General features: G+C 37.5%; 1 protein-coding gene across 4 annotated transcripts in view; it reads right to left on the bottom strand.

Moving 5' to 3' along the window:
- The window catches only part of ZNF638 (zinc finger protein 638), a 76827-nt gene that overhangs the window by 36093 nt on the left and 13772 nt on the right, over positions 1-26962 (bottom strand). For all 4 annotated transcript variants that reach the window (XM_061210568.1, XM_061210566.1, XM_061210565.1 and 1 more), the window contains 5 exons: positions 26206-26480; positions 24675-24821; positions 23630-23752; positions 2401-2459; positions 2124-2176 (listed from right to left, as the gene is read on the bottom strand). In XM_061210568.1, the coding sequence (XP_061066551.1) occupies positions 2124-2176; positions 2401-2459; positions 23630-23752; positions 24675-24821; positions 26206-26480 (657 nt within the window). The remainder of the gene's footprint in view (positions 1-2123; positions 2177-2400; positions 2460-23629; positions 23753-24674; positions 24822-26205; positions 26481-26962) is intronic.

Raw genomic sequence — 26962 nt, 5'->3', positions numbered from 1 at the left:
GTTAAACTATAAGCTACTTAGAAATAACTCTGATGTATCCTAACCACTTTATAAAGCACCTCTAATTATGGGCATATAGCCGAGTGCTCAGTAAGTAAGTAATCAGCACTGGGTAAAAGTTCTGAAGTTTCCCTTTCTGATAAAATTAGGCTTTTGCTCCCTCCCTGTACTTTCCTACATCCTTTTTGATTTGTGCTTATAACCAAAGTTCTCTTTAAAACTACCCTGACTTCCTATCCCTCTTCAATCTGACATTGCTGATCTCAAAAAGCTATCTTATCTTTCTCACCTGACACTTTCTCAGCCTTGGGCTCCTCTCTTTCTTTCTACATTTATATTCGAAGGGAGGAAGTACTTAACTTGAAGCACTTCTCCCCCTACACATTACTTTTATTATGTTAGGGCCATTCCCAAAATTCAGACCTTAAACTTAACAAAAAATTTTCCTAAGTATCCCACTTTCAATGCCATGTGATTGACTAAATGATATCTCCAATAGATATTCCTTGATACCTGATATTCAGCAATGTTCTCCCCCAGTTCAAAGAAATCACTGCAGCTAACTTTTATTATAATCAACATGACCACATTCGTCTAGAAAACTCCATCCGCCCTGAAACCTTGAAATTTTTAAATTATTTTTTTAATTTTTATATTTTTTCCACTAAAAAATTCTATATAATAAAAATTCAGATTTTAGCATCCCAGATCATTTTAATTAACCTTTTAATATCAGGTCCTAATTACCTGAAAGTGAATCCCAAATGTTTTCTCAATAGGATTTTTCAATCACTCCATGTATCCAATCTACATGAGAATCCTAAACAACTAGTGGTTCTTTATTCTCTAAGGAAATTTCCCAGAGTTTGTACCAATTATTACTAGGTCTTACACAGAAAAAATGGGGTGCACTTATCCAAGCTTTGGAAACAGTGGGTTAAACAAAGTTAAATAGGTTTCTTTCCTGCAGGATTTCATAAAGTGAATGTGTTTGTGGATTATTTTTTAAAGGAAAAAAAAAGGTATAATACATATCCTGAACTTTACCTGATCCAAAACATGTTCTATGAATAAGTCTTTCACGCAACACATTTTGAGAAATGCTGTTAATGGGGTCAAATTAAAAAACACCCCAGCACTGCTCTTCAAGGCCTTTCTGTTACCTTTTTTATGTCATCTCCCTAACTGAAGTAATCTTCTGCCTCTAAATATTATCCGTTTACACGTTCACATTTAAAACTTTAGTAAAAATTTATTGCCTTCCAGAAGCCACTCATAGTCACCTCCACTAACTTCCAATAACTTCAGGACACTATCCAACTAAACATTATGGAAAATTGAGATATTCTACACAATCCAATTTTCCAGTCACTTGAATATTAGCTCTAATACCAAAAACTCTTTATCTATTCTGAATATAAATCCATAAACTACCTACCTTTCGAAAAGATAACATGCGAAACACAATTTAAGTTTCCTAATATATTGTTTATTTCAGCCTTTCTGTCTTGTCCTTCACTATCACACTGTTTACTAGATTCAAGAGTGTATGTTTTGGCAATAACTTTTTTCTCTCGACATTTCCAATCCTAAATGGACTGAGAAAAAAATAAATAAACTGGGTTTAAAATTGTATGCAAAATTCATTTAGCTAGATTCATAATAAAGACCTGAAGTATTTGCCTGTGTGTAAAGAAATAACACATGAGTGTAATATCACCTATTTCTGTTTAGTCTTTTTTGTTTACTTTTTGGTTCTTAGCAGACTTTCAAAATCAAAGGGACCACACAAGCAATCTTAACATACCTTTATGTTTTGTCTTGTCAGTTTACTGGGAGGGAATGGAGACAGATACTGCAAAATTAACCTAAATAGCTGTTAACTATGTAACTACGATAGGTATTTTGCATACATTATCTCATTGAGTCCTTATATTTATTCCACAAGAGATTTCATAATTAAACTACTTAATATTAACCATTAGCTTAATACAGGAGCCAGTGTGGGTCCCCCTTCTCCTAAAGCACAATGAATAATGTTTTCCTAGCATCATCTTACAAGAAGTTTCTAGTCATCTGACAAAACATACTCATTTGGAGGAGTACTGAAAGTAACAACTTACTAGCAGAAGCTGAAGTCACAGTTTCAACAGCCTTGGAAGCATCTGTCTCTTTTCTATTAAAAGGAGAAAAAAATTTAGCAAAGAATAAAATTCTAACTTCTAAAACTTCTAAAGATGCAAAGCTTAAATCTAAAAAAGTTTAAAATAATTCAGTTTGATGTCCCATTTAAACTGAAGTCAGGATGATAAAATATATTAAAAATGTCACTGTAAAAATTAAAAAATTTTAATTCATATGCATAGTCATTCTCACATAGGAGATGATGGAATTACTTACTTTAAAGTAGATGCAGATGTTTTCTTTGAATCTGATATCTTTTTCTTCACCTCTTTGTTCTATGAAAGAAAAATATTTTGAAAAATTTAGTTTCTTCCCCAACTATAAAAAACCATTTGGAAAATACACAAAAGCATAAGAAACACACACACACGTACAAAAATCTAAAATATTCCTACCCTAAAGTATAAATGCTAATCACCGTTTTCTATTTATAGATAGAAATTCTTCAATTTGTGATCATACAGTGTAATTTTACATCCTGCCTTTTATCACTTACCTACATTTTCTTATCACTACCTTTCAAAAACATTATTTCAAATAGTGCTATAATATTTCTGATGTCTAACTGCTATCACTCTGGTCCAATCTACGACCATCTTTTCCTTTAATTACTATAATAGACTCATAATGGTCCCTGTTTCTGTCTTTGCCTTTTCACCCACCCTCACTCCATATTAAACACAGAACCAGGTTGATCTTGCCATTCCTAAACTCAAAACCTTTCATCACACTTAGAGAAAAAGCTAATACTTAAGCGTTTACACCACACATTCCATGCACTCTCTACCCCCAAACTACCACATACTTCTCCCTATCCTTCTCTACTTCCAATCCTAAGCATCCTTTATACTTCTCAAACAAAACAAACTACATAGGCATGGACCTGAGAAGCCTTTCGCAGTTGCTGTTCCTTCTCTCTGGAATGCTCTCAATCCAAGGAACAGTTTGCTCCTTCACCTCCTTTAGGTGTCTGTTCAAATATCACCTATTCAATGAGACCTTCTGTAACTACCTTATTGAAAGTTGCACGGCTCCTCATTCCCCAAAAAGAGCACTTCTATTTCCCTTTTCTGTTACTTTCCGCCACAGCACTCGTTGTTAATAGACATAGTATATATATATATGTTTAATTTCCTTGTGGTCTTTCTCCCCTTCACTATCACTGGTGCCTAAAATCATGCTTGGCAATTAGTGAACATTCAATAAATGTGTTAAACTGATCTGAACTTAACAATAATTGTTGTCATGTTATTTTATGTTTCTGTTCTTTTGGGGCATGCTTGCCATTTCCTTTTGTTCTATATGGGATTTTATCCCAAACGTCTTCCTCACCCCAATGGTTTAGAAGATAATCATTCTCCTACTTTTATTCTACTAATAGGTATCTTTAGTTTTAAAAGAAATGTGAAACCACCGATTTCTTCTGTATAAATTTAAAAGCCCTTACACCTTGGCTTACATGCCACTTTAAAAAAATTTTTTATTTATTTATTTATTTTAGGTTGCGTGGGGTCTTTGTTGCTGCGCGCGGGCCTTCTCTAGTTGTGGCGAGCAGGGGCTACTCTTTGTTGCGGTGTGCAGACTTCTCATTGCAGTGGCTTCTTTTGTTGTGAAGCACAGACTCTAGGCGTGCGGGCTTCAGTAGCTGTGGCTTGCGGGCTCTAGAGCGCAGGCTCAGTAGTTGTGGCGCACAGGCTTAGCTGCTCCGCGGCATGTGGGATCTTCCTGGACCAGGGCTTGAACCCGTGTCCCCTGCATTGGCAGGCGGATTCTTAACCACTGCACCACCAGGGAAGTCCCCATGCCCATTTCTGATGACATATTTTAGACCAAAATTATTATTGTTTTTAATTTTAAGTAATTTTTTTTTTTTTTACAATTTATGTTATTTTATAAAGATACGAATGACTATTTGGATCTTACTCTATGCTTAAATGGTTTCATTACTCATCACCAATCATTTTATATCATAACTTCTCCATTTCTTAAGTTGTTCATTTTGATAGTAATATTTTCAGAAAGATAGACAGATGAAATGTTCTTCGAGCCCATACATGTCTGAGAATACCATCCTAGCATACAACTTGGGATTTGACTTGAAATGCATGTACTGCATTACAATCAATCTTTTTTTCCACTCAACCTTGAGAATGTGTTGCTTGGCTATCTAAGGCTAGTCTACTTTTTACGTTTATACTGTTTCTGCCTGGATCACTATAGCTTGCACCTTTATAACTATGAAAATTAACATCTTCACCAGTTTTTAAGTGATGTTCTCTTTCTGGAATTCCAGTTATATGCAGATTGGGTCTCCTAGATGTATCCACCATGCCTTTCCTCTTAATCATTTTAGACTTTTTAACCTTCCCTAATAGACAATAAGTTCTAAGAAAAATGGAAGCACATCTGCCTCGTTCATCACTGCATCTTCTGCATGTACCATAATGCCAGATACATAACAGATGTTCAAGAAATAGTTTCTGAATTAAAATAAAACTAAACTCTCTTCTGTATTGCTTGTATCTCTGCAGTTTTATCTCTTTGTTATTCATTAGATTTTCCATAACACTCAAACCACTGTTCACTGCTTCCCAGCACTGTTTTTGTTTCCATTCAGTCTTCTTAAATCTAAGCTGGCTGCTTGCTCTAGGTTTTAGATGTAATGTCCCCATGAATCTTGCTGAAAACAGTAAATTAAAATTTCTTAAGTCTTGTTTGTCTTGTTTTTGCAAAGGGTTGACCTGCAGCACTATTTTACAATTACAAGGGTTCTGTTGGTTGGAAAGTCTGATTCTACTTTTTTATCAAGGGCTCCTGTTCCTTTAAGGAAAATTTTGAGTATCAACATGTGTCCATTTCTCTGGAAAAGAAGAATGCTTGCTTTCAGGAGATTGGTTAAGAATCATTGTTAAGGACTGAGGTCTATGCTGGCTTATGATTAAAGACAAGGTAACTGAGTTTGGCAGAGTTGTGCAGACCCATATTTTAATCTTTCAGGCTTAAATACAAGGATGTAGAAAATTTTAACCTTTTCTCTAGCATTTCATTATTGACTCCAAGAAGTAGCAAAATGAAGAGAATGTGCTATGAATCACAGCCAGAGTCCAAGGCTATCCTAACATGAAATATCAAACGCGGGCAGAAAAGTTTCGTTGTAGTTTTGACTATTCATGCCAAAATTAAGATGTGGATCAAGAAACCTTTAGGGCTGTCCTTTCTTTTCTAGTTTGAGTTTCAAGCCTATTTTGGGCTTGCTCTATTAGGAAAACTTAATGTCTTCCCCTGTGATAACAGGACAGAAAGACTGTCCCATATACTTCTAATCTGAAGAAGCCATAACCAGAGTTCTGTTGGGGATCCCCTCTGGTCAGTCACAACAGAGAAGTCAGGAGTTAGCGTTCTAAGGCTTCATTTCAGCACCATCCAAACCATATTTAATTGAAGAACATCAACGTTTTTGACAGGTAGATGGCATGTTTTCTAGTTTCTAGTGCTGATACTTAGCCCATTCATGACTATGAAAATCAAAACAGTAAAATATGGAGACTTCCCTGATGGCGCAGTGGTTAAGAATCCGCCTGCCAATGCAGGGGACACCGGTTTGAGCCTTGTTTGGGGAAGATCCCACATGCTGCAGAGCAAGTAAGCCTGTGCACCGCAACTACCGAGCCTGTGCTCTACAGCCCGCGAGCCACAACTACTGAGCCTGCAAGCCACAACTACTGAAGCCTGCACGCCTAGAGCCCGTACTCTGCAACAAAGAGAAGCCACTGCAATGAGAAATCCACGCACTGTGACTAAGAGTAGCCCCTGCTCTCCACAACTAGAGAAAGCACATGCACAGCAACAAAGACCCAAAGCAGCCAAAAATAAATAAATAAATAAATATGATTGGGCTATCTGACTTACACTGCTGCCTTACCAAACTTATCAATAAGTCATCCAAGAGAATTTTTTAAATACTGTTTGAAATACTCTAATACCCTAAATGTATCCTTAGTCACCCATTTTCCCAGATTAAATGTTTTAGAATTAAAGAAGACTGATCTCCTCAGTTCTCCAAATTTAATGATCAGCCAGTCTTGCTTGAGAGTCACTGGTATAAGCTATTTCTCCTTTCTATTCTCAAGGTTACTAATTTACCCCAAACCGTTACTATTATTATAATAGTCTGGTTGGCTAGATGAGCACTCTAACTGGATCAGTGATCTTTTCTCTTCTTTCCTTTAATCAATTTGCTAAGCTTTCTTTGCCTTCAGAGTCATTTGCCCAACTAATTCATTCTGCAGATCACGTCCTGATGAATCTTTCTAATCCATCCATTTCATTATGTCATAGCACTGCTGAAAACCTTGAGTAACATTTAACTGTCTACAGAATAAAGTTTAAATGTTTAAATTATGCATTCAATTCTTGATTCCCCTTATTCTCCTCTGCCACTAGACATGGCCATGTGTCACAGTTCTGGTAAATCAAATGTAGGTTACAGTTGCTGGGGAACTCGTTCTTCCTGGAGGGGTTGGGGGGGGATAAAAATCCATTCTGCTCTTGATTTTTATTCCTTTCTTTCTGCTTGGAAGACAGAAACAATACCAGAAGGTACAGCAACCATCTTACAAACAAGAATGAAAGGTACACGCTAACGATAGTGGAGGAGAAAACCAAAAAGGCTGGGTTCCTGAAGACAGTATGGAGCTGCTGCACCAGCCATGGACCGCCTGCCTGCAGATTTCCTGTTATGAGATAAATAAACCTCGTATTTGTTTAATAAAACACTGGTGAAGTTTTCTGTTAATTGAAAACGAAAGAAATTCTAAGTTGGTAATAACTAGGGTCACCATGTAATTCATTATTCAAATCAGGACAATGGGACAATGGAATGGGCACGTATATAGCAGGTGTTAGTAAACTAGGACAATGGGTTACTCTAGTAGTAACTAACCAGAAAACATAAGAGGAAAAAAATAAATAAAAACTCTTTTCTCGGTGCTGCTCAGGCTCCGGAGCGCAGTGCCAGGCGCAGCGTCTCTGCACCTGGCCTGCTGCCGCCATTTTGAGTTGAGTGCGGTGGGCAGCGCTTCTGCACACCGTCCGGAGCTGAGGCGTCACCGCAGCCGTTTCGCACTGGGAACTCTGGTCTGAGGTGCCTGGGCCAAGGCCTCTGCACACGACACCCTATGAGCACGTGAGACTAGACTAAGCACAAAGGAAGAGAAAAAGCCGTGTGGATGAAAGGCTCTTGGTGCTCCAGCCAGGCATCAGGGCTGTGCCTCTGAGGTGGGAGAGCCAACTTCAGGACACTGGTCCACAAGAGACCTCCCAGCTCCACGTAATACCAAACGACAAAAATCTCTCAGAGATCTCCATCTCAACATCAAGACCCAGCTTCACTCAACGACCAGCAAGCTACAGTGCTGGACACCCTATGCCAAACAACTAGCAAAACAGGAACACAGCCCCATCCATTAGCAGAGAGGCTGCCTAAAATCATAATAAGGACACAGACACCCCAAAGTACACCACCAGACGTGGATGTGCCCACCAGAAAGACAAGATCCAGCCTCATCCACCAGAACACAGGCACTAGTTCCCTCCACCAGGAAGCCTACACAACCCACTGAACCAATCTTAGCCACTGGAGACAGATACCAAAAACAATGGGAACTACGAACCTGCAGCCTGTGAAAAGGAGACCCCAAACACAGTAAGATAAGCAAAATGAGACGACAGAAACACACACAGCAGATGAAGGAGCAGGGTTAAAACACACCAGACCTAACAAATGAAGAGGAAATAGGTAGTCTACCTGAAAAAGAATTCAGAATAATGATAGTAAGGATGATCCAAAATCTTGGAAATAGAATAGACAAAATGCAAGAAACATTTAACAAGGACGTAGAAGAACTAAAGAGGAACCAAGCAACGATGAAAAGCACAATAAATGAAATTAAAAATACTCTAGATGGGATCAATAGCAGAATAACTGAGGCAGAAGAACGGATAAGTGACCTGGAAGATAAAACGGTGGAAATAACTACTGCAGAGCAGGATAAAGAAAAAAGAATGAAAAAAACTGAGGACAGTCTCAGAGACCTCTGGGACAACATTAAACGCACCAACATTCGAATTATAGGGGTCCCAGAAGAAGAAGAGAAAAAGAAAGGGACTGAGAAAATATTTGAAGAGATTATAGTTGAAAACTTCCCTAATATGGGAAAGGAAATAGTTAATCAAGTCCTGGAAGCACAGAGAGTCCCATACAGGATAAATCCAAGGAGAAACACGCCAAGACACATATTAATCAAACTATCAAAAATTAAATATAAAGAAAACATATTAAAAGCAGCAAGGGAAAAACAACAAATAACACACAAGGGAATCCCCATCAGGTTAACAGCTGATCTTTCAGCAGAAACTCTGCAAGCCAGAAGGGAGTGGCAGGATATACTTAAAGTGATGAAGGAGAAAAACCTACAACCAAGGTTACTCTACCCAGCAAGGATCTCATTCAGATTTGATGGAGAAACTAAAACCTTTACAGACAAGCAAAAGCTGAGAGAGTTCAGCACCACCAAACCAGCTTTACAACAAATGCTAAAGGAACTTCTCTAGGCAAGAAACACAAGAGAAGGAAAACACCTACAATAACAAACCCAAAACATTTAAGAAAATGGGAATAGGAACATACATATCGATAATTACCTTCAATGTAAATGGATTAAATGCTCCCACCAAAAGACACAGACTGGCTGAATGGATACAAAAACAAGACCCATATATATGCTGTCTACAAGAGACCCACTTCAGACCTAGAGACACATACAGACTGAAAGTGAGGGGATGGAAAAAGATATTCCATGCAAATGGAAATCAAAAGAAAGCTGGAGTAGCAATTCTCATATCAGACAAAATAGACTTTAAAATAAAGACTATTACAAGAGACAAAGAAGGACACTATATAATGGTCAAGGGATCGATCCAAGAAGAAGGTATAACAATTGTAAATATTTATGCACCCAACATAGGAGCACCTCAGTACATAAGGCAAATGCTAACAACCATAAAAGGGGAAATCGACAGCAACACAATCATAGTAGGGGACTTTAACACCCCACTTTCACCAATGGACAGATCATCCAAAATGAAAATAAATAAGGAAACACAAGCTTTAAATGATACATTAAACAAGATGGACTTAATTGATATTTATAGGACATTCCACCCGAAAACAACAGAATACACATTTTTCTCAAGTGCTCATGGAACATTCTCCAGGATAGATCGTATCTTGGGTCACAAATCAAGCCTTGGTAAATTTAGGAAAATTGAAATCGTATCAAGTATCTTTTCCGACCACAACGCTATGAGACTAGATATCAATTACAGGAAAAGATCTGTAAAAAATACAAACACATGGAGGCTACACAATACACTACTTAATAACGAAGGGATCACTGAAGAAATCAAAGGGGAAATCAAAAAATACCTAGAAACAAATGACAATGGAGACACGACGACCCAAAACCTATGGGACGCAGCAAAAGCAGTGCTAAGAGGGAAGTTTATAGCAATACAAGCCTACCTCAAGAAACAGGAAACATCTCGAATAAACAACCTAACCTTGCACCTGAAGCAATTAGAGAAAGAAGAACAAAAAAACCCCAAAGCTAGCAGAAGGAAAGAGATCATAAAGATCAGATCACAAATAAATGAAAAAGAAATGAAGGAAACAACAGCAAAAATCAATGAAACTGAAAGCTGGTTCTTTGAGAAGATAAACAAAATTGATAAACCATTAGCCAGACTCATCAAGAGAAAAAGGGAGAAGACTCAAATCAATAGAATTAGAAATGAAAAAGGAGAAGTAACCACTGACACTGCAGAAATACAAACGATCATGAGAGATTACTACAAGCAACTCTATGCCAATAAAATGGACAACCTGGAAGAAATGGACAGATTCTTAGAAATGCACAACCTGCCGAGACTGAACCAGGAAGAAATAGAAAATATGAACAGACCAATCACAAGCACTGAAATTGAAACTGTGATTAAAAATCTTCCAACACACAAAAGCCCAGGACCAGATGGCTTCACAGGCGAATTCTATCAAACATTTAGAGAAGAGCTAACACCTATCCTTCTCAAACTCTTCCAAAATATTGCAGAGGGAGGAACACTCCCCAACTCATTCTACGAGGCCACCATCACCCCGATACCAAAACCAGACAAAGATGTCACACACCAAAAAACTACAGGCCAATATCACTGATGAACATAGATGCAAAAATCCTCAACAAAATACTAGCAAACAGAATCCAACAGCACATTAAAAAGATCATACACCATGATCAAGTGGGGTTTATTCCAGGAATGCAAGGATTCTTCAATATACGCAAATCAATCAACGTGATACACCATATTAACAAATTGAAGGAGAAAAACCATATGATCATCTCAATAGATGCAGAGAAAGCTTTTGACAAAATTCAACACCCATTTATGATAAAAGCCCTGCAGAAAGTAGGCATAGAGGGAACTTACCTCAACATAATAAAGGCCATATATGACAAACCCACAGCCAATATTGTCCTCAATGGTGAAAAACTGAAACCATTTCCACTAAGATCAGGAACAAGACAAGGTTGCCCACTCTCACCACTATTATTCAACATAGTTTTGGAAGTGTTAGCCACAGCAATCAGAGAAGAAAAAGAAATAAAAGGAATCCAAATCGGAAAAGAAGAAGTAAAGCTGTCACTGTTTGCAGATGACATGATACTATACATAGAGAATCCTAAAGATGCTACCAGAAAACTACTAGAGCTAATCAATGAATTTGGTAAAGTAGCAGGATACAAAATTAATGCACAGAAATCTCTTGCATTTCTATACACTAATGACGAAAAATCTGAAAGTGAAATTAAGAAAACGCTCCCGTTTACCACTGCAACAAAAAGAATAAAATATCTAGGAATAAACCTACCTAAGGAGACAAAAGACCTGTATGCAGAAAATTATAAGACACTGATGAAAAAAATTAATGATGATACAAATAGATGGAGAGATACACCATGTTCTTGGATTGGAAGAATCAACATTGTGAAAATGACTCTACTACCCAAAGCAATCTACAGATTCAATGCAATCCCTATCAAACTACCACTGGCATTTTTCACAGAACTAGAACAAAAAATTTCACAATTTGTATGGAAACACAAAAGACCCCGAATAGCCAAAGCAATCTTGAGAACGAAAAATGGAGCTGGAGGAATCAGGCCTCCTGACTTCAGACTATATTACAAAGCTACAGTAATCAAGACAGTTTGGTACTGGCACAAAAACAGAAATATAGATCAATGGAACAGGATAGAAAGCCCAGAGATAAACCCACGCACATATGGTCACCTTATCTTTGATAAAGGAGGCAAGCATATACAGTGGAGAAAAGACAGCCTCTTCAATAAGTGGTGCTGGGAAAATTGGACAGATACATGTAAAAGTATGAAATTAGAACACTCCCTGACACCATACACAAAAATAAACTCAAAATGGATTAAAGACCTAAGTGTAAGGCCAGACACTATCAAACTCTTAGAGGAAAACATAGGCAGAACACTCTATGACATAAATCCCAGCAAGATTCTTTTTGACCCAGCTCCTAGAGAAATGGAAATAAAAACACAAATAAACAAATGGGACCTAATGAAACTTAAAAGCTTTTGCACAGCAAAGGAAACCATAAACAAGACCAAAAGACAACCCTCAGAATGGGAGAAAATATTTGCAAATGAAGCAACTGACAAAGGATTAATCTCCAAGATTTACAAGCAGCTCATGCAGCTCAATAACATAAAAATGAACAACCCAATCCAAAAATGGGCAGAAGACCTAAATAGACATTTCTCCAAAGAAGATATACAGATGGCCAACAGACACATGAAAGAATGCTCAACATCATTAATCATTAGAGAAATGCAAATCAAAACTACAATGAGATATCATCTCACACCGGTCAGATTGGCCATCATCAAAAAATGTAGAAACAATAAATGCTGGAGAGGGTGTGGAGAAAAGGGAACACTCTTGCACTGTTGGTGGGAATGTAAATTGATACAGCCACTATGGAGAACAGTATGGAGGTTCCTTTAAAAACTACAAATAGAACTACCATACGACCCAGCAATCCCACTACTGGGCATATACCCTGAGAAAACCATAGTTCAAAAAGAGTCATGTACCAAAATGTTCATTGCAGCTCTATTTACAATAGCCAGGACCTGGAAGCAACCTAAGTGTCCATCATTGGATGAATGGATAAAGAAGATGTGGCACATATATACAATGGAATATTACTCAGTCATAAAAAGAAACGAAATGGAGGTATTTGTAATGAGGTGGATGGAGTTAGAGTCTGTCATACAGAGTGAAGTAAGTCAGAAAGAGAAAAACAAATACAGTATGCTAACACATATATATGGAATCTAAGGGAAAAAAGAAAAAAAAAAAGCCATGAAGAACCTAGTGGCAAGACGGGAATAAAGACACAGACCTACTAGAGAATGGACTTGAGGATATGGGGAGGGGGAAGGGTGAGATGTGACAGGGTGAGAGAGTGTCATGGACATATATACACTACCAGATGTACAATAGATAGCTAGTGGGAAGCAGCCACATAGCACAGGGAGATCAGCTCGGTGCTTTGTGACCACCTAGAGGGGTGGGATGGGGAGGGTGGGAGGGAGGGAGATGCAAGAGGGAAGAGATATGGGAACATATGTATATGTACAACTGATTCACTTTGTTATAAAGCAGAAACTAACACACCATTGTAAAGCAATTATACTTCAATAAAGATGTTTAAAAAAAAAAAAAACTCTTTTCTCTAATAGCAATTGAAATAATATTTATGATGTATACAAATAAATATAAATAAAAGTTAAATTTAACACTTCCTCCAAAATGTACGCTATGGAAACATTACAAAAGAATGTTATGGAAAACAGTGTGGGACTTCCCTTGTGGTGCAGTGGTTAAGAACCCGCCTGCCAATGCAGGGGACACAGGTTCGAGCCCTGATCCAGGAAGATCCCACATGCCGTGGAGCAACTAAGCCTGTGCACCACAACTACCGAGCCTGCCCTCTAGAACCCACGAGCCACAACTACTGAGCCCTCGTGTCACAGCTACTGAAGACCACGCACACAGAGCCCATGCTCTGCAACAAGAGAAGCCACTGCAAGGAGAAGCCCGCGCACCACAACGAAGAGTAGCCACTGCTCGCCACAACTAGAGAAAGCCCACGCACAGCAATGAAGACCCAACGCAGCCAAAAATAAATAAATAAATAAATTTATTTTAAAAACATGTAAAACTTGCTGAGGGACACTAAACGAAACCTAAATAAATGGAGAGATAAACCACGTTTTTGACAAAAGATTTAGTATTGTAAAGACATCAATACAAATTCAATATAGTATCAATTAAACTCTCAATAAGATTGTTCAGAGAACTTAAACTAATTCTAAAACAAATACTGAGGAGTAAATGTTTAAGATTAACCCAAATAAATTTAAATCAAGAACAAAGAAAAAGGATTCTATTAGAAAACTAGGCAAATATTGTAAAGTTATAGTTGTTATAATAATTGAAACCATACAGTACTTGTACAAAAATAAACAGACTGAAACAGATCTGTGTGTATAGGATAATTTATACACAAAAAGACAGCTTTCCAAATCAATGAGGAAAGACAATCAGGCATAAATGGTGTTCAGTTAATTGGTTACCCATTTGGGAAATAATATTGATACTATTCACACATTATAGCACAAATCACAGATTTAAAAAATAATGAAAGCATATCTTTTTGGCACTGGTACAAAGGTCTTCTAAAACAAGATGAAAGAAAGCAAAAGCCATTAAGAGGAAAAAAGCAATAAACTTGAGTACACTGAAATTACTTAAAACTTTATATATGTATACATACAAGCAATAGTCTAAAAGAAAATACTTCTGTATAATACAAAGTTAGTGTCTAGGATGATGAACACCTTCAGATGAAATTTTTTTAAAAGACAAATAACCTAACAGAACAATGTGAGAAAATATACACAACAAGTAATAGAAATAGCCAGTAATTATATTAAAAGATGTTGAAGTTCAGTAATAATCAGGAAAATGCAACTTAAAACTAGATACCAGATGGGATCAAATGGTGGAGGAGTAAGACGTGGAATTCCCACAGGTACATCAAAAATACATCTACATGTGGAACAGCTCTCACAGAACATCTACTGAACACTGACATAAGACCTCTGACTTCCAGAAGGGCAAGAAAATCTCCATGTAACTGGGTAGGGCAAACGAAAAAAGAAAAGAAAGAAAGGAAGAATCTGCCTGCCAATGCAGGGGACAAGGGTTCAAGCCCTGGTCCAGGAAGATCCCACATGCCGCGGAGCAACTAAGCCCGTGTGCCACAACTACTGAAGCCTGCGCGCCTAGAGCCCATGCTCTGCAACAAGAGAAGCCACCGCAATGAGAAGCCCGTGTACTGCAATGAAGAGTAGCCCCCGCTCGCCGCCACTAGACAAAGCCCGCACACAGCAACAAAGACCCAATGCAGCCACAAATAAATAAATAAACAAACAAATAAATAAATAAATAAAAATTTTTAAAAAAGAAAGAAAGAAAGGAAATCGGGACAGGACCTGTGCCTCTGGGAGGGAGCTCTGAAAGAGAAAAGGTTTCCACACACTGGGAAGTCCCCTCGCTGGCGAGGAGATCAGCCAGGCCAGAGGGGAGGCTTCAGAGGAAAGCACAGCAACAGGTGTGTGGAGTGCAAAGTGGGGAGAGACCTGCACAGAGGCTCATGCCGACCGGCACTCCCCAGCCCGAGACGCTTGTCTGCTCACCTGCTGGGATGGGTGGGGGCTAGGTACTGAGGCTCGGGCTTCAGAGGTCAGACTCTGGGGAGAGGACTGGGGTTGGTTGAGTGAAGACAGCCCTGAGGGGGCTACGGTGTAGTGCATCACAACTGAGGAAGTCCAGGAAGAAGCCTGGGCCCACCAGAGAGGCAAGGCACCACTGTTGGTGGGGGGTACATGAGGAGGAGGCTGGCCCACCATAGGAGCTTCTTTCTCTGTGCACTCGCAGGCGGCAGGACACTGCCTACACAAGCTCCAGGGGCGGGTGTGAGCCACTGCTGATGCCAAGGGCCCTGTGAGTGGGTGCAGGTCACTGCCCCCACCTTCCCAGGCGCCTGCACAGCCCACCACTGCCAAGGGTCCCACAATCGGGGTCAACTGCCCTGGGAGCGTGCATGGCCTGCCGTTGCTGCTGAGGGTCTCACGACCCAGTGCCAACCACTGCCCCCACCTCCCCAGGGGTGTGCAAACCACCACCGCCACTGTGGAGTGACCTACAACCGGGAGCAAACTGCTGTCCCTGCCTTCCTGGGAGCTTGCAGGAGCTGTGCACCTGCGCAACCCCTATCAAGGGGATAACAGCCAGCACATGCTAAGGAAAGAGACAGCAAGCATCCAAACCAAAAACAGCCCTCATGCCAAAAAAACATTAAACCCACACCAGCTACACAGGGACACTCCCACTTATAAATAGCCCTCCAAGACGACAGTAGATAATTGTTTCCCCTAAACTCACAAACTAAGAGATACATAAGCAAAATGAAGAAGCAGAGGAAACACTCTCAGTTAAAAGACCAAGAAAATTCCCCTGAAGGAACCAACAATGAAACAGACCTCTTCAGTCTAATAGATACCAAGTTCAAAAAGGAGGTAATGAAAATATTGAAAGAGTTAAGACAGGCTATTGACAGAAATGCAGATTACTGTGAAAAGGAATGAAACTATAAGGAGGAGGCAAGAAAAATTAGAAACTTCATTTGCCAAGACAAAAGCTGAGCTCAAGGCAATGAACAGCAGAATGAATAATGCAGAATTAAAGAATAAGTGACCTGGAAAAAAGACTAACAGAAATTACACAACCAAACAGCAGACAGAAAGCCAAATGAAAAAGAATGAAAGCAATATACAAGACCTATGGGATAACATAAAGTGGGTCAATCTACACACGATAGGGATTCCAGGAGGAGAAGAAAGAGAAAGGGAACTGCAAATGTATTTGAAGAAATTATGGCTGAAAATTTCCCAAACTTAAAGAAGGAAACAGATATCCAGATACAGGAAACACAGAGGGTCCCAAACAATATGAACCCACAGAGACCTACTCCAAGCCGTAATAAAAGTGGCAAAAGTTAAAGAGAGGAGTCTAAAGGCAGCAAGAGAAAAACAAAGAGTTCATTACAAGGGAACCCCCATAAGGCTATGAGCTGATTTCTCTCAGAAACACTGCAGGCCAGAAAGGAGTGGCAAAATATATTCGAAGTCTTGAAAGAGAAAAATCTGCAACCTAAAATACTCTACCCAGCAAGACTATCATTTAGAATAGGAGGAGAAATAAAGAATTTCTCAGACAAGCAAAAACTAAAAGAATATAGCAATACTAAACCTATCCTAAAGGAATATTGAAAGGTCATCTCTAAATGGAAAAGAGGCAAGAAGAAATAGGAGGGAGGAAATCACAATTGGAAGGTAAATCACTTAAATTAGCAAGTATACAGATCAAAAAGAAAAAAACAAAACAAAACACCCTATTTGTGAAAGCAATGATAAACACAAGGAACAGCAAAAGGATAAACATCAAGATGTAAAAAGGGACATCAAAATCATAAAATGTGGGGAAGGAGAGTAAGAAAATGCAGATTTCTTTTTTTTACAAGGTGTTTGAGCCTATCTGACTATCAGTCTAAAGCAAGCAGACATAGGAGGGGGTTAACACACTTGAAAAACAGGGCAACCACAAATTAAAAACATACAATAGATTCACAAAAACCTAAAAGAAGAGAACACATGCATAAAATAAAAGGAAATCATCAAACCACAAAAAGAAAAACAAAAAGAAAAAGAAAGAAACAGAGTATCAACTGAAAAACACGGTTTGTAATGGCAATAAATACATATGCATCAATAATTACCTTAAATGTCAGTGGACTGAATGCTCTGATCAAAAGACACAGAGTGGCAGACTGGACAAAAAAACAAGAGCCTACAATATGCTGCCTTCGAGAGACCCACCTTAGGGCAAAAGACACACATAGATTGAAAGTGAGAGGATGAAAAAAGATATTTCATGCAAACGGAAATGACAAGAAAGCGGGAGTTGCGATACTCATATCAGACAAAATAGACTTTAGAGCAAAGTCTAGAAAGAAAGATAAAGGACACTTATATAATGATAAAAGGATCAATACAGGAAGAGGATTTTACACTTATCAACATATATGGACCTAATACAGAAGCACCCAAATACATAAAACAAATACTAACAGACATAAAGGGAGAAATCAATAGGAATACAATAATACTAGGAGACTTTAACACCCACTCGCATCAATGGACAGATCTTCAAGACAGAGAATCAATAAGGCAACAAAGGTGCTAAATGATACAATAGAACAGTTAGACTTAATTGATATTTTCAGGACACTACATCCAAAATAACCAGAATATATATTCCTTTCAAGTGCACATGGAACATTCTCTAGGATTGACCACATCCTAGGTCACAAAACTAACCTCAACGAATTTAAGAGTATGGAAATTATTTCAAGCATCTTCTCTGACCACAATGGCATGAAACTAGAAATCAACCACAGGAAAAGAAATGAGAAAAAAACTATTATGTGGAGACTAAATAACACTCTAGTAAAAAACCAATCAGTCAACAAGGAAATCAAAATGGAAATTAAAAAATGCCTTGAGACAAACAACAATGAAAACACAACCATATAAAATCTATGGGACACAGCAAAAGCAGTTCTTAGAGGGAAGTTCATATCGATACAGGCCTTCATCAAAAACAAGAAAAATCTGAAGTAAACAACCTAACCTACCACCTGACAGCATTAGAAAAAGAACAAGAAACAAAACCTAAAGTCAGCAGAAGGAAGGAAATAATAAAGATCAGGGAGTAAATAAATAAAACAGAGATTAAAAAAAAAAAACCAACAAAAAAAAGAGCTGGTTCTCTGAAAGGGTAAACAAAATTGACAAACCTCTGGCCAGGCTCACCAAAAAGAAAAGAGCGAGAACCCAAATAAACAAAAAAAGAAATAAAAAAGGCGAAATCTCAACTGATACCGCATAAATACAAAAAACCATAAGAGAATACTATGAACAATTATATGCCAACACATTTGACAACCTAAGAAGAAATGGACAACTTTCTAGAAACATACAGCCCACCAAAACTGAATCAAGAAGAAACAGATAATTTGAACAGACAGACCACTAAAACTGAAATAGAATCTGTAACAAAAAAACTGCCTACAAACAAAAGTCCAGGACAAGATGGCTTCACAGGTGAATTCTACCAAACATGTAAGGAACTTACACCAATTCTTCTCAAACTCTTCCAAAAGACTGAAGAGGAGGGAACATTCCCAAAGACATTCTAAGAAGCCACCATCACCCTGATACCAAAAGCAGACAAAGACACCACCAAAAAAGAAAATTACAGGCCAATATCTTTGATGAATATAGATGTAAAAATTCTCAACAAAATATTAGGAAACCAAATCCAACAACACATAAAAAAGATCATACGCAACAACCAAGTGGGATTCATCCCAGGTTCACAAGGATGGTTCACCATATGCAAATCAATCAATGCAGTACACCACATTAACAAAAGAAAAGTCAAAAACCACATGATCATCTCAATAGATGCAGAAAAAGCATTTGACAAAATTCAACATCCATTCATGATAAAAACTCTTACCGAAGTGGGAATAGAGGGAACATATCTCAACATAATAAAAGCCATTTATGACAAACCCACAGACAATATAATGCTCAGCAGTGAAAAGCTGAAAGCCTTCCTGCTAAATCTGGAACAAGACAAGGATGCCCACTCTCACTCTCTCTTCAACATCATATTGGAAGTCCTAGCCACAGCAATCGGACTAGAAAAAGAAATAAAATGTATCTGAATTGGAAGGGAAGAGGTAAAATTGTCACTACATGCAGATGACATACTATATATAGAAAACCCTAAGGACTCTACACAAAAACTACTAGATCTAATAAGTGAATTCAGCAAAGTAGCAAGATACAAGATTAACATTCAGAAATCGGTTGCATTCCTTTACACTAACAATGAAATATCAGAAAAGGAATGTAAAAAAACAATACTTTTTTAAAATCGCACACAAAAAATAAAATACCTGGTAATAAACCTGACCAAGGAGGTGAAACACATACGCTGAGAACCATAAAACATTAATAAAGGAAATAAAAGAGGATTCAAAGAAATGGAAAGATATACCATGCTCTTGGAATGGAAGAATTAATACTGTTAAAGTGGCAATACTACCCAAAGCAATCTACAGATTTAATGCAATCCCTATCAAACTGTCCATAACATTTTTCACAGAACTAGAACAAATAATCCAAAAATTTATATGGAACCATAAAAGAGCCAGAATTGCCAGAGCAATCCTGAGGAAAAAAAAGAAAGCAGGAGGCATAACTCTCCCAGACTCAGACAATACTACAAAGCTACAGTAATCAAAACAGTGTGGTACTGGTACAAAAACAGGCATATGGATCAATGGAACAGAATAGAGAGCCCAGAAATAAACCCACACACCTACAGTCAATTAATCTTCAACAAAGGAGGCAAGAATATACAATGGGAAAAAGACAGTCTCTTCAGCAAGTGGTGTTGGGGAAGTTGGACAGCTGCATGTAAATCAATGAAGTTAGAATACACCCTCACACCGTGGACAAAAATAAACTCAAATGGCTTAAAGACTTAAACATAAGACGTGACACCATAAAACTCCTAGAAGAGAGCACAGACAAAACATTCTCTGACATAAGTCATACCAATGTTTCTTAGGTCAGTCTCCAAAGGCAACAGAATAAAAACAAAAATAAACAAATGGGACCTAATCAAACTTACAAGCTTTTCCACAGCAAAGGAAACCAGAAACAAAATGAAAAGACAACCTACAGAATAGGAGAAAATATTTGCAAATGATTCGACCGACAAGGGCTTCATTTCTAAAATATACAAACAGCTCAACAACAAAAAAACTAACTGAAAAATGGGCAGAAGACCTAAATAGACATTTCTCCAAAGATGACATACAAATGGCCAATAGGCACATGAAAAGATACTCAACACTGCTAATTATTAGAGAAATGCAAATCAAAACTACAATGAGGTACCACCTCACACCGGTCAGAATGGCCATCATTAAAAAGTCTACAAATAACAAATGCTGGAGAGGGTGTGGAGAAAAGGGAACCTTCCTATACTGTTGGTGGGAATGCAATTTGGTGCAGCCACTGTGGAAAACAGTATGGAGGTTCCTCAGAAAACTAAAAATAGAATTACCATATGATCCAGCACTCCCACTCCTGGGCATATATCCAGATAAAACTGTAATTCAAAAAGATACATGCACCACTTTGTTCATAGCTAACTTCTGAACAACCATCGTCAAAAAAACGCTGGAACCTACCAAAAAAGATACCCGACATTCAGAGACAGAGAAGAAGCCACAACGAGGGGGCAGGAGGGGTGCAATCGCGATAAAATCAAATCCCATACCCACTGGGTGGGAGACCCACTAACTGGAATCTGAGCCCCATGTCAGGCTTCCCAGCCTGGGGGTCCAGCAACAGGAGGAGGAGTCCCCAGAGAAACTGGCTTTGACGGCCAGCAGGGTTTGATCACAGGAATTCCACAGGGCTGGGGGAAGCAGAAACTCCACTCTTGGAGGGTGCACACAAAGTCATGTGTACACCAGGACCCAGGGGAAAAAAGCAGTGACTCTATAAAAGACTGGGCCAAACCTACCTGCCTAGTATTAGAGGATCTCCTGCGAAGGCAGGGGGCAGCTGTGGCTCACTGCGGGGACAAAGACTCTGGCAGCAGCAATTCTGGGAAGTACACACTGGCATGAGCCCTCCCAGAGGCCGCCATTAGCTCCACCAAACATCCTGTAGGCTCCAGTGCTGGGTCGCCTCAGGCCAAACAACCAACAGTGCGAGAACACAGCCCCACCCATCAGTAGACAAGTCTCCCTGAGCACAGCCCTGCCCAACAGAGAGACAAGACCCAGCTCTACCTACCACTAGGCAGGAACCAGCCCCTCCCATCAGAAACCCTGCACAAACCTCTTAGATAGCCTCATCCACCAGAGGACAGCAGAAGCAAGAACTACAATCCTGCAGCCTGCAGAACGGAAACCGCAATCACAGAAAGTTAGAAAAAATGAGACGGAAGAGGAATATGTCCCAGATGAAGGAACAAGATGAAACCCCAGAAGAACAACTAAATGAAGTGGAGATAGCCAACCTACTAGAAAAAGAATTCAGAATAATGATAGTGAAGATGATCCAAGATCTCAGAAAAGAATGGAGGCAAGGATCAAGAAGATGCCAGAAATGTTTAACAAAGACCTAGAAGAACTAAAGAACAAACAAACAGAGATGAACAACACAATAACTGAAATTAAAAATACACTAGAAGGAATCAGTGGCAGAAGAACGCATAAATGACCTGAAAGAAAGAACGGTGGAAATCGCTGCCGCAGAACAGAATAAAGAATAAAAAGAAATGAAGATAGTCTAAGAGACCTCTGGGACAACATTAAATGCACCAACATTCACATTATAGGGGTCCCAGCAGGAGAAGAGAGAGAGAAAGGACCTGAGAAAATGTTTGAAGAGATCATAGCTGAAAAATTCCCTAACGTGGGAAAGGAAACAGTCACCCAAGTCCAGGAAGTGCAGATAGTCCCAGGCAGGATAAACCCAAGGAGGAAAGCTGAGACAAATAGTAATCAAATGGACAAAAATTAAAGACAAAGAAAAATTATTAAAACAACAAGGGAAAAGCGACAAATAACATACAAGGGAACACCCATAAGATTATCAGATGATTTCTCTGCAGAAACTCTGCAGGCCAGAAGGGAGTGGCATGATATATTTAAAGTGATGAAAGGGAAGAACCTATAACCAAGAACACTCTACCCAGCAAGGCTCTCATTCAGATTTGATGGAGAAATCAAAAGCTTAACAGACAAACAAAAGCTAAGAGAATTCGGCACCGCCAGACCAGCTTTGCAACAAATGCTAAAGGAACTTCTCATGTGGGAAAGAGACCAGCAACTTAAAACAACCTTGTACATATATAGACTGCTATATCAAAACCTCATGGGAACAGCAAACCCAAAAACTACAATAGATACACACACAAAAAAGAAAAAACAACCCAAATCAAAACTAAAGATGATCATCAAAACTAGATACCATTTTTTACATACTGGATTTTAAAACTGCAAATATTAAGATGTCATTGATAACAGAGAAACACTGACTCACATAAATTATCAGACTATAAATTATTAGTTATTTAACAGGCAATCTAATATTATTTATTACTGTATACCTTATAACCCAGCAATTCCACTGTAGATATCACCTTAAAAAACACTATCATAAATGCATTAAGAAAGGCCTGTGAAAGCCATATACAAGGAAGTTAACTAAAGTCCTATTTATAGCAATTCATAGTCAACTAGAAATAACCTAAATAGCAATCCATAAGGAACTGGTGAAATAACTGTGGTATATTCATAGGAAGTAACACCACATATAACCTTAAAAGAATAAGGAAAATCTATAAGGTACTAACATGGTTTGATCTCTAAATCAAATTAGTGATTGAAAAATGTGTGCTCCAAAGCAGGCATTCTTCAGTAAATAAGAAAATAAAATAAAAAGAACACATATACACAAAGCAAAACTTACTGGATATTTTTAAGTACTTCTATAGACATTATCTATGGATATATAAACTAAAGCAAAGAAAATGATCTACAAAGACTAAACTCATAAATGTTGATACTTCTAAGGAAGCAAAAGGCCCAGAAGAATATATACACTATGATTCTGTTTATAGAAACTTCAAAACAGGCGAAACTCAAGTACGGTATTAGAAACCAAGGTGGGGTTACACACTCCCCTCTGCCCCGAAGTAAGTATTCAAAAGAAGTACACAAGGGGCTTCCAGGATGTTGTCAGTGTTGTAGTTTGTGACTCAGGTAGAGGTTTCACAGACTTTTGCTAATTCTGTTAAGTATTTTCCCCTAGTCTATTGCTTATCATTTAATACTGTTTACAGTGTGATATATATACGTATGTATAAAGAAGTCGCTAAGTTCAATGTATTTGAATTTATACCTAATCTGTGGAGTGAACATTTTTGTTTTATGCCTTTTTCAGTATGTGCCATACTTAAACAAAAAATTCATCAACAATGAATCACATAAGAACTAAATTCAGTTTACCTGTGACTTTTTCTTTCCTGGAACACATACTTTCACACTTTTCCCATTTATCAGAAGTGGTGTTGTTTCAATGTACTTCATGACTGCAGTAATTGCCTCTTTAAATTCCATTTCCAAGTAAGCCTAAAATGAAATGTATTCCACTTTTAGTCACAAAAATCTACCTTAAATTTCTCTGTATGACCTAATATAATACTTCTTTGTGGAATATAAAACTGAAATTACCTCCAGTCCTGGTTGCTTTCACCTTTTTGTTTTGCTAAAGTGTAATTTGATGTTTAGGATGTTTTCACACATGAAATGGACATTTAACCTTATAGAATTTCTATACCATTACCAAGGTAAGACGGAAGCATGGGTCCACGGCAGGATCATGGAACAATAAGAAATGGGAAGGCAGGGCTCACTGAACAATCGAAGAGAAGGCAGGATCTGGTCTAGCTGCTGTTAAGTCTGACCTTTTTAAGGGTTCTTGCAACAAAGAAAACAATACCAACTATGTTCCTTTGTCTTACCTCACAATTTTTTACGTTCTGCTTAACCTAGGGTTTGTAGTTCTGGTGAACCCTATTATGTGAGTTATAAGAATACAACTCATATGTAAAAAAATACTGTACAGATAAAATCATTTTTTTAATATGACCTTACTGGTGTGCTAAAGCAATGAATGGCAAACTATGGCCTGCCACCTGTTTTTGTAAATAATTTTTTTGAACACAGCCATGCTCATTCATTTATATATTATCTATGACTGTGTTTGTACAACAACAGAGTTGTATAGCAGAGTTGAATAGTTGAAATCCTATAACATGCGACGCCTAAAACATTATCTGGCCCTTCACGGAAAAAGTGTGCTCTTCTAAAAGAACAGTGTGCTGTTTGAAACGATATAAAGCAGTACTTAGGGACCTTGTTTATTCAAATCCAAACATTTACATAACTCAATTAACAATTGTGTATGCAGGAAAAGCAGCTATAAGATCCAACAACAGTCTTTATAAAATAATGACTTTGTATGAATTTTAGAACAGACTAAATGACTCACTTCCTTTCTATACGGAACAATCAGGACATCATTAACTTTTCCAAATGGTTGAAATATTTTTCTAATATCTTCTTCAGTACAGCCATCCTCTGGTAATTCAGATATAAGAAGAACGGGACCATAATGTGAAGACTGATCTTTCCGAAGCTTTTTTTGGGATGAAAGAAAATTAAACCAAATTAAGTGACAAAGTACAGTTATAATAATTCCCAATATAATTTCTTCTACCATTAATCTTAGTTCTTTAAGCAGTCTTTTCAACATATTTTAGCATATTTGAAAAAATTTTAAAGGCCAAAGAAAAGTAGTAAGAAATATGTTTTACATTTTACCACTCAAACCCAACAGTGGTCAGAGTTTATGGGTAACCAATCACAGATGCTCTTTTCTGTTTAGAAGCATTTTGTAACAAACAAGACCTATGAAATGAAATGGTCCAAAACTATTAAAGAGTATTTTTCTATATGAATCTGCATGGCACATCACTAGTGAAGCTGAAATTATAGCTTTACTTACTCTGTGTTCTAATAATTAAAAATGTTATCTAGATAGGCATAATATTTTTAAAGATTTATGCTACATACAATTTAAATATACTTTATCAAATTTGCCACCTATGTTAAAAATTGACTCAAAAAGAAAAAACTTTTTAAAAGTTCCACCGCCACCATCTAGAAGTCTAGAAACAAAATGAAAGAACGTTACAGAATAATTAAGCCTCTTTGAGATTAATTCCCTGTACTCAACATTTCTTCCTAATTAATGCTCTTCAAAATCCTGTAATTGCAGGTTGATTATTTTAAGTTTATCCTTCTAAATATAAGCTCTCTGGGGCAGGGAACTGTAGTTGTTGAAAGTTAAGACAATGTTAAGAGCAATGTATACCTAAATACTTGAAGACTTGTTACTATTACAATATAATAAACATTTGAAAATCTGGCCTATCAGGAGTTACTCTGATAGTCTCAGGATGCTTTATATATTATCTGCTATAATAGTAATTTCATTAACATATACAATAAAGCAGTACCATCAAAATACACCAATAAGTTAGTATCCAGAAAAGAGACTAGTATTCTACACTGGACAATGAAGTATTTAACTTATGAACTGTACTGCAAAAAGTATAAAACAGATTAAAAATGACCAATTCTCAGCAGAGACTCACTAATAACTTACTAACAAAGATTATAAAACCTCATTAATGCTGCTGATTACATCCATTTCCCCAATCAGGGAGCAAAACTTATCACAAGGATCTGTTTGTGTGGTTAGCCAAAAACACCAAACCGTCAAAATGTTCTCACTTTTGATATATCAAATGCCAAACCTCTAGGATTTGTAATCTACAGGACTTTATTGGACTTTTATTATATTCAGAAGAGAAACCAATAAATATTCCATATCAACATAACAAGTCACGATTTCAAACTTTTGGAAATATGAAAATTAAAAATTCTGAAAACTTTGTTTTCTCTTTGTCATATTAACAAATGTATGCACACACTTCCACTAACAAAGAACTACTGACCTTACGTTGTAGAGAAACAGCTTTATCAGACACCTGTTTACTTTCTGGTGAGGTGTCATCTTCAAGATTCTTTGATTTGTAACGAGTACAATGTCCTATATTTGAATCACTCTTTGTAGAGCTCGTAGATTTAACTGATGGCTTTGCTCCACTGACAGTTTTAAGTTTTTGTGCTGGTGAGTGTCCTTTATCAACTGCTTCAAGATGTTTCTGTTTACTGAATTCTGACCCATGCCCAGACCGTTGTACTACATCTTCTAATGCTTTTTTTCTGTCTGGTAAAAAGAACATAAATACTACTTCAACTGAAAAGAACTTAAGGTAGGAAACATCTCACCACATTATTAAAAAAAAAAGAATCATCTCTCAACCGTCCAAATATTTATCACATTGAGCTATTGTTAGGCCAAACAGGTGGCAAACACACACACACAAAATTATTCTTCTTTAATTCTTCACTCAAAAGTGAAGATATAAAAACATGAAGATCCCTTATTCAGTGAGCTTCTCTTATACCAGTGGTACTCAAACTTTTGGTTTCAGTATCCCTTTACACTATTAAAAATTGAGGACTCCAAAAAAAAAAAAAAAAAAAAAATTTGAGGACTCCAAAGAGCTTTTGTTTGTGTTCAATTTATCAATGTTTACCATTTAAGAAACTAAAATAGAATTTTTAAAATATTAATTCATTTAATAATAATAAACTCCTATGTTAATATAAATAATATATTTTTATAAAAAACTTTAATTTCAAAAC

Source organism: Eubalaena glacialis, chromosome 14 (assembly GCF_028564815.1).
Source record: "Eubalaena glacialis isolate mEubGla1 chromosome 14, mEubGla1.1.hap2.+ XY, whole genome shotgun sequence".
Lineage (NCBI taxonomy): Eukaryota > Metazoa > Chordata > Mammalia > Artiodactyla > Balaenidae > Eubalaena > Eubalaena glacialis.
The sequence above is the reverse complement of the archived record's forward strand: the minus strand, read 5'-3'. Positions and strand labels throughout refer to the sequence as shown.